General features: G+C 36.1%; 2 protein-coding genes across 3 annotated transcripts; one reads left to right on the top strand and one right to left on the bottom strand.

Annotated features, from left to right (window-relative positions):
• The first annotated feature begins 473 nt into the window (after positions 1 to 473).
• Aduk (unc-51 like kinase 3 homolog Aduk) lies at positions 474 to 4,882 on the top strand. 2 transcript variants are annotated; one of them, XM_090163265.1, is made up of 13 exons: positions 474 to 742; positions 1,049 to 1,189; positions 1,250 to 1,370; positions 1,429 to 1,533; positions 1,876 to 2,019; positions 2,075 to 2,157; positions 2,226 to 2,381; positions 3,165 to 3,270; positions 3,325 to 3,557; positions 3,622 to 3,697; positions 4,291 to 4,331; positions 4,400 to 4,523; positions 4,592 to 4,878. In XM_090163265.1, exons 1-13 carry the CDS (start codon positions 605 to 607, stop codon positions 4,612 to 4,614), a joined length of 1,491 nt encoding a protein of 496 aa, XP_090019391.1. In that variant the 5' UTR covers positions 474 to 604; the 3' UTR covers positions 4,615 to 4,878. The 2 variants fall into 2 exon arrangements, 1 of the variants encoding a protein (XP_090019391.1); XR_016477257.1 differs by lacking the exon at positions 3,622 to 3,697 and having other exon boundaries at positions 4,592 to 4,882.
• On the bottom strand, positions 4,823 to 5,935 carry Xpac (DNA repair protein complementing XP-A cells homolog Xpac). Its single transcript, XM_090163266.1, has 3 exons — positions 5,715 to 5,935; positions 5,135 to 5,649; positions 4,823 to 5,058 (listed from the first exon to the last, which is right to left on the bottom strand). Exons 1-3 carry the CDS (start codon positions 5,843 to 5,845, stop codon positions 4,907 to 4,909), a joined length of 798 nt encoding a protein of 265 aa, XP_090019392.1. The 5' UTR covers positions 5,846 to 5,935; the 3' UTR covers positions 4,823 to 4,906.
• Positions 5,936 to 13,052: the final 7,117 nt, after the last annotated feature.

Raw genomic sequence — 13,052 nt, 5'->3', positions numbered from 1 at the left:
CCCGTGGCGCGGGGGGGGGCGAGAACTAGGGGCCACCAAACGTTTATGATTAAAATCGGTGCTTTTTAAAAGGGCCCCGAGTTATTTTTCGCGGGGGGGCCCTGGAGTTCCTAGTTACGCCACTGGTTGGGGGCACTTTCCTGAAATCACCTTCGTCATCTACCGCAAGCCAGTGGTGAGAAGAATTTAAGCTAGTGGCTCTATCTACCACTAGCGTGAACAGAGTACAAGTAGTCGATATTTAAATTGTGGCTCTGGGGTACGTTCAGTAACGCTCATCAAAAAATCGGTGAGTAATCGGTAACGGGAGGTACTATATTCCCAGCTCAATGATTTTCTTGGTATTCATGATTTAAATATGGTGTCAGTTCCTCAAGGCCATTATGGATCTTGTATCGCCATCTATATTATTACCATTAGGCATACAAAAAAAATTACTTTTGCTACAGCCTACATATCGTCTGCTACTATGGTTCTCACAGTACTCATCGTTCCTTAATCTTGATGACCGTTGGTCGTTTTATACATACATTTTTACTTTTAAATTGAGTTACAAGAAAGTAAAAGGTTTTTAAATGAATTTGTCATTAACATAATATAAAATATGGCTAGTTTAAGTCGAGCGAGTAGCCTTGTGGGCGGTAAAGCACCTGATCCAGGTCCAGCTGTATTGAGGGATTATCAATTCACCAATAAGCTTGGACAAGGAACTTATGCAAATGTATATAAAGCTTACAAAAAGGTAAAAATTATAAATTTTTCACTGGGAAACATATGAAACATTACGTTACCTTGGTTAAAAAAGGTGTAACGATTATGGGATTTGGCTATCATTGGCTTTCACTAAGGGAACATTTTACGCTATCAACATAGATTAATTAACTTGAAACATTGCTAGAGTTGTAGTACCAAAACTATGTAGAACTGGTAATGTAAAATGTCTCTATGAAAAAATATGTTGTTATGGAAAATAAATTGTTTACAAATTCTCTCAATTACTTCAACAAGACATTTTCACAACCTAAAATACCCTCTGATCATCTTTCAGGGAAACACACACAACTTTGTAGCCATAAAATGTATATTATTGTCATCTTTGACAAAATCAGCGCAAGATAACATTGTGACTGAAATAGAAATTTTAAAGAAAATTAATAGTGAATATATTGTCCAACTAATAGATTTTCTGGTATGTAACTTTACATAAGTAAATAAGCATTTTAGAAGTGTGAATTGTTAATTTCAACAGTGGGATGCTAATTATATCTATCTCATTATGGAATACTGCCCAGGTGGCGATTTATCCCATTTCATTCGACAACGAAAAAGAATTCCTGAAAACATTGTGAAACGATTCCTCCAGCAAATTGGTGTGTATATTGTTCTTCATTAAAAGCTTAATTATTCATTTATTTTGATTTTGTTTAGCCACTGCCATGAAAGTTCTACGCGAACTCAATATATGCCACATGGATCTAAAACCTCAAAATATTTTGCTAAGCTCAACTAAAGATCCTAAACTAAAAATTGCAGGTAATTTTATGGTAGCCACGTGTGAGTACTCGATCGAGTTAGGGAAATTTTTTATACTCGAGACTCGACTCGAAATCATGACTATTTATTTTAAATTTCATTTATACCCTCAAGAGTGCTCTGGGATCAGTTTAGATTTAGAGAACATTATTTTATTGTTGCTAGATAAACCTTGGCGCTCTCTGAGGGTCGTTAATGGAATTTCCAAGTAGTTTTAGACTAAAACTACTTGGAAATTCCAAACCGTTTTAGTCCATGATTCGACTAACCTTAGCTGAACCTCGTTAAGCCTTAGTTGAAACAATATGCTTTGATGAAAACTAAGAGGATCCAAATTTTTAGATTTTGGTTTTGCGCAGTACTTAGGAAATAAAGATGAAGCTACGTCATTAAGGGGATCACCATTGTATATGGCGCCTGAAATTCTATTGAAACAGCAGTACGATGCCAGGGTTGATCTCTGGTCCATTGGAATTATTTTATTTGGTAATTATTATTTTTCACCTGCACGTTCTTTTTAACAAGTTCTGTCTTCATTTAGAATGTTTGTTTGGGAAAGCTCCATACAGCTCAGATACGTTTGCGGAATTAGCTGAGAAAATTAAATGTGATAAACCTATTGAAGTTGGTTTGTGTGCTGTTTTTTAATAGTCTGTTACTTAAATTAACGGTTTTATTTTTTTCTGTTTTAGATTCCTTCAGCTATTGATCTTAGTGACGAATGTGTAGATTTGCTAACTCGACTCTTGCAACGAAATCCTAGTCAAAGAATAACATTTGATGAGTTTTTCGCTCATGCCTTTGTTGATTTGGAACACATGCCTTCATCATACTCTTATGAAAGAGGGGTATGTTTTGATATAAAGCCAGTTATGTATTAAGTCTTGACTTATCAATCTTCTGCAAAACTTCACTAACGAGGTTGAAATGACACCAACTAGGCTTAAGGTTTTCAACTATTAACTTGGTTGAAAATGCACCAACTAGGCTTAAGGTGTCCATCTATTAGCTATAGTTGAAATGGCAGCAACTAGCTTAGCTAGGTTTATTTTGTGTAAACCGTGGCTAATTCTATTGAAATTGCGCCAAGCCTTGGCTAATTCTGTTTAAATTGCTCAAAGCTTTGGCAAATTCGGTTGAAATTGCACCAAGCCTTGGTTAATTCTATTTAAGAAAGTACCACTTCAATTACACAGGTGCCGTCAAGCTTTCTTCATTTATAAATTTAAGAGTAATTTTGCTATATGTAGGTAGAAAGGGTAATGATATAGTTTGATGTTATTGGTAGAATTCATGCGGGTGTAAGCTAGTGGCTTTTTCACAACTGGTTACTATGCTATAAATTAGGCTTAAGGAGGAATTGTGCCAAATGTAGGATTAAATTGGTTGAACTTGTGCTAATCCTAAAATTATATCATAAAAGGTTTAAAAATGGTAAACTTTTTACCAAAAACCAGGCGAGAGGAGTTATGGTCTCTTCAAAAAAGTGACTTGCAGAAGACACTTGTGAACAAATCTGCACAAAATTGTGCTAAAACGTGCTTTCATTTGGAAGAAATTATGTTAAACCTTTAATTAAATAGGTTGAATTACGGTAAACTTTGGTTATATAAATTTCCTTTTATTTTAAGCTCTCTTTGATTAGAGACGCAGTTGAGAAAGACAAGAGAGGGCAATGTGAAAGAGCATCTCAGTTATATTTTGAAGGTCTTTTATACCTAGTGCCGCATGTTCAATGTAAGGAAAACCTACCTCCATTTTGAGGGAATTCAATTTAACAAGTTATTTTAGGCGAGTCTAATGTCCAAAAAAGAAGAGTACTGAGATTAAAAGTAACTGAATACATGGATAGAGCGGAGCTTTTGCGTAATCGCTCCAGAGAAAGTGAAGATGATGAGGCTACTTATTCTGTGCCAAACACAGAAGCTTTTTGCAACACAAGGGAAGATCTTCTCGCTAATATTTTATCCAACAACGACTCTTTGTCGGAAGCTTTTGCAAAATCACATGTAGCTGATGAACAAGTAATTATTATATTATCATTTACTATTATTACTATTTATATAAAAATAAATCTATGTTTCTAAGATGATGGCTGGAAATTATAGTAAGGCATTGGCACTGTATAAGCAAGCATTGAATGTTATTGTACCTTTGGTTAAAGGTATTTAAACTATTTAGGCTGTGTACCGCTTTTGACGTGACATTGTCATGATTGTTATGATATTTAAGGGAATATGAACTTCCGTATCTATGGGTGATCAAGGAATTAACATTTCTGCCGCCTAGGAGCAACAAACACAAGGAGAATGCAGCTAACCTTTAAACACGCTAACGCAGTGTTGTGTACAAATTTCATTGGACGAACCTTTACGCTGAGTGTTTTATGGAAAGGGGAAGACAATTTCAAAATTTTCCCCTTCTTACGGCATTAGGTGCAAAAGCTTCTAACCAATGAAAAATGTCCAGAAGAAAATGTCTGAATTCTAACGGGCTGCGTTCTCCTTGTGTGAGGTGTTGTTTGTTGCTCCTAACTGCCACCAGGTTTAACAGAAGCAAGCAATGATTGGCACTAGTTACATCAAAAACAAGTAACGCATGTTAGCAGATTCTTTGATTAAGTTCATGCTTCCTTCAAGTGACTTTTTTTCTATTAAAACCCACAATAGAAGATAACTATCATTGTATATTGTTTACGACAAAGTTATGTCAATTTATTATGAGAAAATAGATGAATTAAATGAAATTAAATTTTAGCTCTACCTGCTGGACCAAAAAGAGAGGTTTTACACTATGAAGTAAGTTTTTGATTAATTTTAGTTGCTAATAAATAAAAAAATTATAACTTTTTTTTTTTTAATACAAGGCCTCAAACTGGTTACGGAAAGGTGAAGAAGCTAAATCATGTGTTGCAATCCAAAAGCTTAAAATGAAAGATGTAGCTGAAGCCATAAAGAAAGGAGAGGATGTTGACGAAATTTCAACTTTGAGTAAGTTTGTTACGTGTTTAAAAAAATTAGTGCTAACTTGACAGAAATTGATATCAAATTGGATACAGGTACAAACTGCAGCATTCAATGATCATGTTCAGCTTTATGTGATGTAATTTATGAAAGTTTTTATTACAAAATACTTTTACTCGAAAAGAATTCTTTTTATGAAGGTAGTATTGTTAAGCATGTGATGTGCAAGATGGCTTTTATTTACTGTTAAGCTACTTCTTTTAAAAAGCAAGCTATTTTAATTTAAGTTATGTTAATAATTTACACACACAATGTTCTTTGTAATTAACAAGGAATTTCATAAAAAAATTAAATTTTAATACTTTTAATAAATATAACTGAAAGAAAAATTATTAAAAAATAATAAATGGCTACATTTTTTCATAACTCATAACATGCCCACATGAAATGCATTTCTTCTGATAAACATCGTTGCTTTCGACGTACGTTTCCTCACCATACACATGAGTATGACTTTTTTGCTCTTTCCTATAAAGACTGCTTCGAACTTCCATTCTTAATGCTGAATAAATTAAATTGCTATATTTAATTCTAATTTACATATTATCCAAATGATTTTATAGTTAGCAAATAATCACCTTTAATTTTTTTGTCATATTGCTTTTGTTTTCGTTTCTCGCGGTCAATTTCTCTTTTCTCATCAGCTTCTTCAACTGCTTCTTCACTACCCCAAACAACTAAAGCTCTTTCTTCGACTTGACATTGTAGATAAAGCTTCATATCACCACCTTTTTTATGTGGGTTCTTTTTAATTATATACTTTAAAGGGGGTTCTCGTTTCTCAATATCACAATCTTTTAATAAATAAAGTTTCAGGGCTTCAGTTTTTGGGATTAATGTGTGTTTATCACGGTGGCGGCACGCATCACAAACTGTATAGTTGAAATGAGAGTTAAGGAAAGATTCTTCAAATTGTTTCTCACATTCCAAACAAGTAGGTTTTTCTGCAGGATCTAATACAGGTACAACTGAGGATGTTGACGCAATTGTTGGAGTTGGATCATCGAAATCATCTTCTGGTATAAATCCACCTCCAGTTGCTGAAGAATTTGGAATTACACTTGTTGATGGTGGTAATACTTGTGACACAGAACTAAACCCAATAATAAACTTTTATAGACGAAATATATATTAAATTAAAAGATTAGCTTTATATACTTCAAGTTTGTTGACTTTAAGTTAGCAAGTCTAGTTTTCTTAAGCAGCAAAGCTCGTTGACGGTTTCTTTCTATTCGTTCTCGCTGCTTATCGGTCAGTACCACTTTAGTTTCATTTATTTCATTTTCCATTTTAGTTAATTATGGAACTCTTTTGAAGTTATGCGTTTTTTTAATATTCATAGAGTAAGAGGCCGAGCCTAACTAAAAATTTATCTATAAACCTTGAGCCTAAAGGCCCTAATGGCCTATAAAAAAAGCAGACGATTAAGCAGACTAAACACTTTCTAATAGTAAAGTTGGAATTTTGGAAATAAAGGTCAGGGGCAGGGCCAGGCTTGGAAATAAGGTTTATTTCTAAACTAGTCTATTTGGCCAGTGACTCCCAACTCTTGAATTATTTAAGTGGTCACGTAGACCAGTTGGTTAATATTACCACAGACCAATCTGTGATATTAAGGTAGATATTTTAAATTAATAAACTGGACACTGGACCAGTGAACCCCTAGCTTTTGAAAAAAAAAACTGGTCCGAGCAATTAATAAACTGGTCTTTGACCCAGTGACCACCGCTTATTTCCAAGCCTGGTCAGGGCTGGTCATAGTCACGGCATTTGACTACTAAAATAAATACTCTGAGACTACTAAAATTAATCGAAATCTGGGGCTCACTAGTCAATCTGACTAGTGAGAAACTTACCAAAATAAAAAGAAATTGTGATCGAGCAAAGTCATGTAACTCAAGTGATAATAAACTCATATTTTCTTTCTGATGGGTGAAGCAAAATGTTGGCAGTTCTTATTGTTTTTATTAGTCAGTGACTACTAAAATAAATTAAGATATAAAATATAATCTTGGAGGAATAAAACAAGTATACAGGAGTTGCGGAGAGCTGCGAAATCGGTTACGTCAGTGACCGTGAACTCGAGCGAGACGGAGGGGTTCAAACGCGACTAGCGCCAACTGCATACGGAATTTTGCAACTATTATCATTTTATAGCATTGTTTTCACGTCGTCTGGTTTGTTTTGAAACATTTCTAAATTCTTTGCGCCTTTTTCCAAAATGACTCGTATTTGTTTGGAGGAATAAAACAAACCAGACGACGCGAAAACAATGATATTAAACGATAATAGTTGCAAAATTCCGTATGCAGTTGGCGCTAGTCGCGTTTGAACCCCTCCGTCTCGCGCGAGTTCACGGTCACTGACGAAACCGATTTCGCAGCTCTCCGCAACTCCTGTATACTTGTTTTATTCCTCCAAGATATAATTATGTCCAATCCTGATAACGGTGGTCAGTTGGTCAAAGACCAGTTTATCAATTACTCAGACCAGTTTATTTATTCAAAATTTTCTAATCACTGGTTACCGTGTCCCTTGACCGTGTCCAGTTTATTAATTCGAAATAAAAACAAAAAATAAGAAATGACCTGTTTATTAATTTAGTTCAAGCATTATGTAACATAATTACTCATAAGTATGCCACAAACTCGATTTCTTCACTAACGGTTTGTTTCACAGATATTGCGTCATCCGTACCCTGCAGAATATTTGACGTCATCGAATCTCAAATGCCGATTTTGCCGTCGCACAATTAGCTCTGCGTCTGATAACAGTGGCGGCGCCAGGAATTCTCGCGAGGGTAGGCAAACCAAATAAATGGGCCCCCGACCCGGGACCCCCCTGTTCTCAACGAAATGCTTCAATAAAATAAAGTAGTGATGTACATGACGAACAAAAAAAGTTCTAACAATAGTAAAGCGAGTCCAAATATAACAGAACTGGTTTTATTTTCTAGGAGATACATTATCGACAATTGTTTCATTGTTATTTATAAATAATTTTATCTCTTGGGACAATTTTGAGACCCTTTCTAGATCAATTTGGGGCCCCTTATAGGGTGATTTTGGGGCCCCTCAAAATTTTAAGGTAGGCAGTGGCCTACCTGGCCTACCCCCTAGCGCCACCACTGTCTGATAAACTAACGGCCATTATTTTAGTAAACAAACCGGTATGAACAATCAAGGCTTAGGATCTAAAATGAACTACAATTTAGTGTCAAGTGCTGTTACTGCAATTAATATGCAAATTAATGAAGTTTTCGGGGACTCAGGTTCTTAAATAAATTTGCATGGTCAGATAAAAGAAGCAGGTTTATTGGAAAAAATAGTTGAAATTCAGGTTGATCTTTTCTGGGGCATCTACAGATTCTTTAGAGCCTAGGCCTAAATCATCTAGATTTGGTAGGGGACCCCTACCAAACGTCGAAACCTACTAGGGGTTTTAATAACGCTGGTGGAATTTGACGACTTGTTCCATTTTCGGAAAGCGATCACTGAACCGAACCGTATTGGTCATTTTCTGCAACCTTTTATTTTTCTAAACTACTCATTATTAAACCTCGGGTACGTTCAGCAGCCCTCATCAGACTCTCCGATTAGTAATCGCTGACATGGGTTTCCTACTGTACGCTTTTTCGCGTTTCCGGTTTTGACGTCACGATGATCATCGTTTACTCACCGAAGTCATCGGATGGGGCCTGGAAGGGCCGGTTTTTTCGATGACTGACGTCATTACTGACGTAAAACAGGGGTACGGTCAGTAGCAGTCAACGGAAAAAAAACCCGATGGACTTGATATTTTCCACCGATGAGCTTTTTCGTCATAATGAAGTCGAAAGTTGCTGAACGCTTTTATTCAGTCATCGGTGTTTTTTAAAATGGCGTAGCTTTTATAGTAGTTTTACGTCAGTAATGACGTCAGTCATCGGAAAAACCGACTCTTCCAGCCGATGACTTGGGTGAGTAACCGATGACTATCGTGACGTCAAAACCGGAAACTTTAAAAAGCGTACAGTAGGAAACCGATGTCACCGATTACTAATCGGTGAGTCCGATGAGCTCTGCTGAACGCAGCCCTACTATTAATTCAACGCCATTTTAAAAAAACAACGTTTTTTGGGATATATTGACTACCCGAAGTATTTTGTATTATGTACCATGTTACTTTATTTTAGTTTATTTTTAATTTTTATTTTACTAGTTTATTTTCTTACTAGTCTGTTCATTTTGTTCCATCCTTTGGATAAATTGGATATATTAATGTATTTTGATAGCTGTGGTCACTTTTGTAGAGCCGCCCTGTTTCAAAAGTGTGTTATCTCTACGGCTTAAATAAAAACCTTTTAACCTTTTAACCGGTGGCTGAATAAAAGCGTTCAACAACTTACGACATCAATCACGTCATTATGACGAAAAGGTTCATCAGTGGAAAATATAAATCCATCGGGGTTTTTTCGTTGACTGTTACTGAACGTACCCTTCATCGGCACAAACCGAGCGAGTTTATAAATTTCAATAAAGTTAGATTGGGCTGACTAAAATTCCGACACAAAAAATTATTTCTCAATTTAGAGGTTTTCCATTGGCTTTAACACATATGTTAGTAGCCAATAGTGGTACTCCCAAAATTAGAAGAATGAATAAAAAGGTTAAAATCAAACGTAGTCCACCTTTTTACTGGTTCGTAGTGAGGCTTTATGCAGAGTCCCTCGAACGAGTCGAACTGTCTGGCCCATAGAAATCGGATACCAAACCTTGGAGTAGAGAAGTTGACTGGAGGGGAAAAGACGGTGGGAAGTCTGTAAGCTCAACGTTACCCAGAATCCTTTGCTTCGCGGTAGGGGCGCCTTAGTGTCGCCCTCAATCGGGCAGTAATCCATTTTAAACATTTTTCCAAAGTTGCATGGTTTTTACCAGGTTTTGGAACTGGGTGGAATGTTATATTTACATGGTATCTTGAATCACTTTTGCAATTTTTATAACAGCAGTACTTTTTCATTATGAACAATTCTAACTATGTCAATGGTTAAACTATATAGTACCGTTTTTAAAACATAATTTTGACGGTTACAAATTTGCCATTCTAACCTCTAAGTTCAAACCTTTAACGGTTTGTTCGGCCTTAGTTCTATAAATTCAACATCAAATATTCACAACACCCTTGGAAATAGCTCTCTTTTTCGCCGCTAGAGTAAACCAAACTAGAACGATTTTTGAAATTTTGTCGCGTGGTCCGATTAGAACTTTTAAAGAACCCTGCCTTTGGCCCATCCTTTTCGTTTGGCTGGCAACGTAAGTTGCACCATCGTCGCCGCACTGGTGAACTATCAGTATTTCGCCTAAGATTAAATCTTGGAGTAGAGAAGTAGCTCACCGCGAACGCGGTTTTTACATCTTTAAAGCTATATGTTTAATTAAAGTTGAAGAATGGCTCAAAATTGCGTAATTAAATCGTGTAAGAGTAAATACACAAAAGAAAACATATCTTATTCACAGGTTGGTGTTAAAAATAGTTTTCTTTTTACGATAATTTCCAATCGCTAAGAACGCGCTAGAAAACGCGTTTCTTTCAAATCATAGAAAGCTAGTATTTTTTAAAGGGGCTCCAAAGTTCAGTGGCAAAAAAAAGGAACCGTAAATTTCGCACTTTACTGACTTTACACACATTTTGCCACCGAACTTTGGAGCCCCTTTAAATAAAAATTGAAGAATGGTTCAAAATTCCGTAATTAAATATTTTAGGAGTAATTACTCAAACAAAACCATATCTTTTCATGGGTTACTGTTAGAAATAGTTGTTTGGCGCGCAATGGTTATTAGGAAACCGGTGCACAGTAATGGTTTATCGCTAATATCTACGTTAGTATTGTATGTACGGCTATAAATCCAAATACGAACATTAGGGCCGGCTATTTCCTACATACGAGCAATCGTTGTGTCGTATTCGCAGTTTTAACGTTGTGCTCGAAACGCGTCTTACAATTTTACGCCTTCGTTGACTTAAAACGCATCCGCCGCTCTTCATTCTTGTTATTTCTGCAATAAATCGCTTTAAAATGAAGCTATTGTGAAGGTTGTGTGAGCTAAAATTATGGGAAAGTCGGAATAATGGGTCACTTCAATTTAAGTTCATCTTGACTGCCGTAAGTATTAAATCCACAAGACCAGCTAGGCCTATGCGACCAATGTAAAATTATCAAACAAACAGTGAAGAAGCAAAGCCTAAGCCTTCCTAACTAGCCCTAAATATTCAAAAGATAATCTATCATCTCGTAAAATAACAAAGAAATGCTGTATTTACCTTTCGAAAAATATGAATCCGAAAACCACATTCTGGATAGTTCTGGTGATCTCCGATATGAGCCGAGTTATACCTATTTTAATAATAAGAAAAGCTGTTAAAATTCTGGTAAATATTTTGGTGTATTTAAAAATGCGTGCGTCGCAAAGCAGATAAATTCTATTGTATTCTCACGCCATCTGTTTTCATTTTGAGTAGCTTAGTATAGTCTAATCATTTTTACGTCTTTCTGAGTTCTACGTTAGCCCAAAAATACTTTTCGTTGAAAATGATTTCGGCGAATTGATGGTCGTCGCCATTGAGTTGGGAATATTAATCTAGAGATGCAATCAAATCTGCTCCCCGCGAAACACGTTTTTGAAAAATACGAATGTGCCGTCTGCTCTAAAATGACGAGCAAACCAAGGGGACCTACTGAGCGAAATAAATTGTCATTGGCTAGCTGCATAAGCAGCCGATGCCGGGATGGTGACGTCAGTGGGAAGCCAGAAGCTCAGATTTCCGCATTGAAATCAAGGCCTTGACTAAAAAGCACAAGCGCACACCGTTCACAAGCGCACACCGCTTCTTCCTTCAATATGCTTCGCTAAAAAGCACAAAACGCACACCGCGCACACCATTCACAACTTTTTGATTTCTCTCTCTTTCGATTTCCTTCCTCTTTTCGACTTATTCGCACAACAATTCAGCAACATCACCGCTCTTTGCACGCCCCCGCTTCCATCGAAGCTCTGTCTCTGTCGTTTGGACGGCAATTCGGACAAAGTTGTGCCCCGCAAAACTAGCGGTGTGCGCCGTCAAGTAAACGGCACAACTTTGCGTAAGTACCGTGAAGCTGTTAAATTTGATGGAGGCGCCTAGGCTTATCGCTCTAGATTGAAGGATAATCAAAGTACTTATATTTTTAAAATTCTTTTAAATTTTCCAACACTATTAAAGTGTATTTTTGTGTCTTATCAGTTGAACAAAATTGAAAAAAAAACCTTGATTTAATCTTGGATTAACTAGTTAATCCAAGATTTAATGATGTATTAAAACATTAAAGTTTAAAGGTTACATTTAATTAAAAATAAAACCTATTTTTTCGTGAAGCTTACAGTATAATATATCTTAAGAACAATTCATTTATTATTTTGTGACCATAATTAATTTTTAATTCGCATTACAAAGTTGACATTTAAGCAGACGACGCGATTCACTTCAAAACGGGAAAACGCTAGCGGTCGATTTAAAAAAGTTGTGCCCCGCAAAACTAGCGGTGTGCGCCGTCAAGTAAACGGCACAACTTTACGTCGACTAGGCCTATACGTTAGATTTCTTTCATGACTAAAAAGCACAAAGCGCACACCGCACACCGTTCACAACTTTTTTAGATCGACGTTCTCGCTTCGACGGCAATTTAAAAAAGTTGTGCCCCGCAAAACTAGCGGTGTGCGCCGTGACAGGAAAAAGCACAACTTTGCGTAAGTACCGTGAAGCTTTTAAATTTGACGGAGGCGCCTAGGCTTATCGCTCTAGATGGTAGGATTTTCAAAGTTCTTAATATATTTTTAAAATTATTTTAAATTTTCCAAAACTATTAAAGTGTATTTTTGTGTCTTATCAGTTGAACAAAATTGAAAAAGAAAACCTTAATTAAGTTTAATGATGTATTAAAAATGAAGTTTAAAGGTTACATTTAATAAAAATTAAAACCTATTTTTTCGTGAAGCTTACAGTATAATATATCTTAAGAACAATTCATTTATTATTTTGTGACCGTAATTAATTTTTAATTCGCATTACAAAGTTGACATTTAAGCAGACGACGCGATTCACTTCAAAACGGGAAAACACTAGCGGTCGATTTAAAAAAGTTGTGCCCCGCAAAACTAGCGGTGTGCGCCGTCAAGTAAACGGCACAACTTTTTGTCGACTAGGCCTACAAGGTAAAATTCTTTCATGACTAAAAAGCACAAAACGCACACCGTTCACAACTTTTTTAGATCGACGTACTCGCTTCGACGGCAATTTAAAAAAGTTGTGCCCCGCAAAACTAGCGGTGAGCGCCGTATAGGAAAAAGCACAACTTTGCGTAAGTACCGTGAAGCTGTTAAATTTGACGGAGGTGCCTAGGCTTATCGCTCTAGATGGTAGGATATTCAAAGTACTTATATTTTTAAAATTCTTTTAAATTTTCCAAAACTATTAAAGTGT

Source organism: Leiobunum rupestre, chromosome 11 (genome assembly GCF_980474605.1).
Source record: "Leiobunum rupestre chromosome 11, qqLeiRupe1.1.hap1, whole genome shotgun sequence".
In the NCBI taxonomy this organism is placed as follows: Eukaryota; Metazoa; Arthropoda; class Arachnida; order Opiliones; family Sclerosomatidae; genus Leiobunum; species Leiobunum rupestre.
The sequence above is the reverse complement of the archived record's forward strand: the minus strand, read 5'-3'. Positions and strand labels throughout refer to the sequence as shown.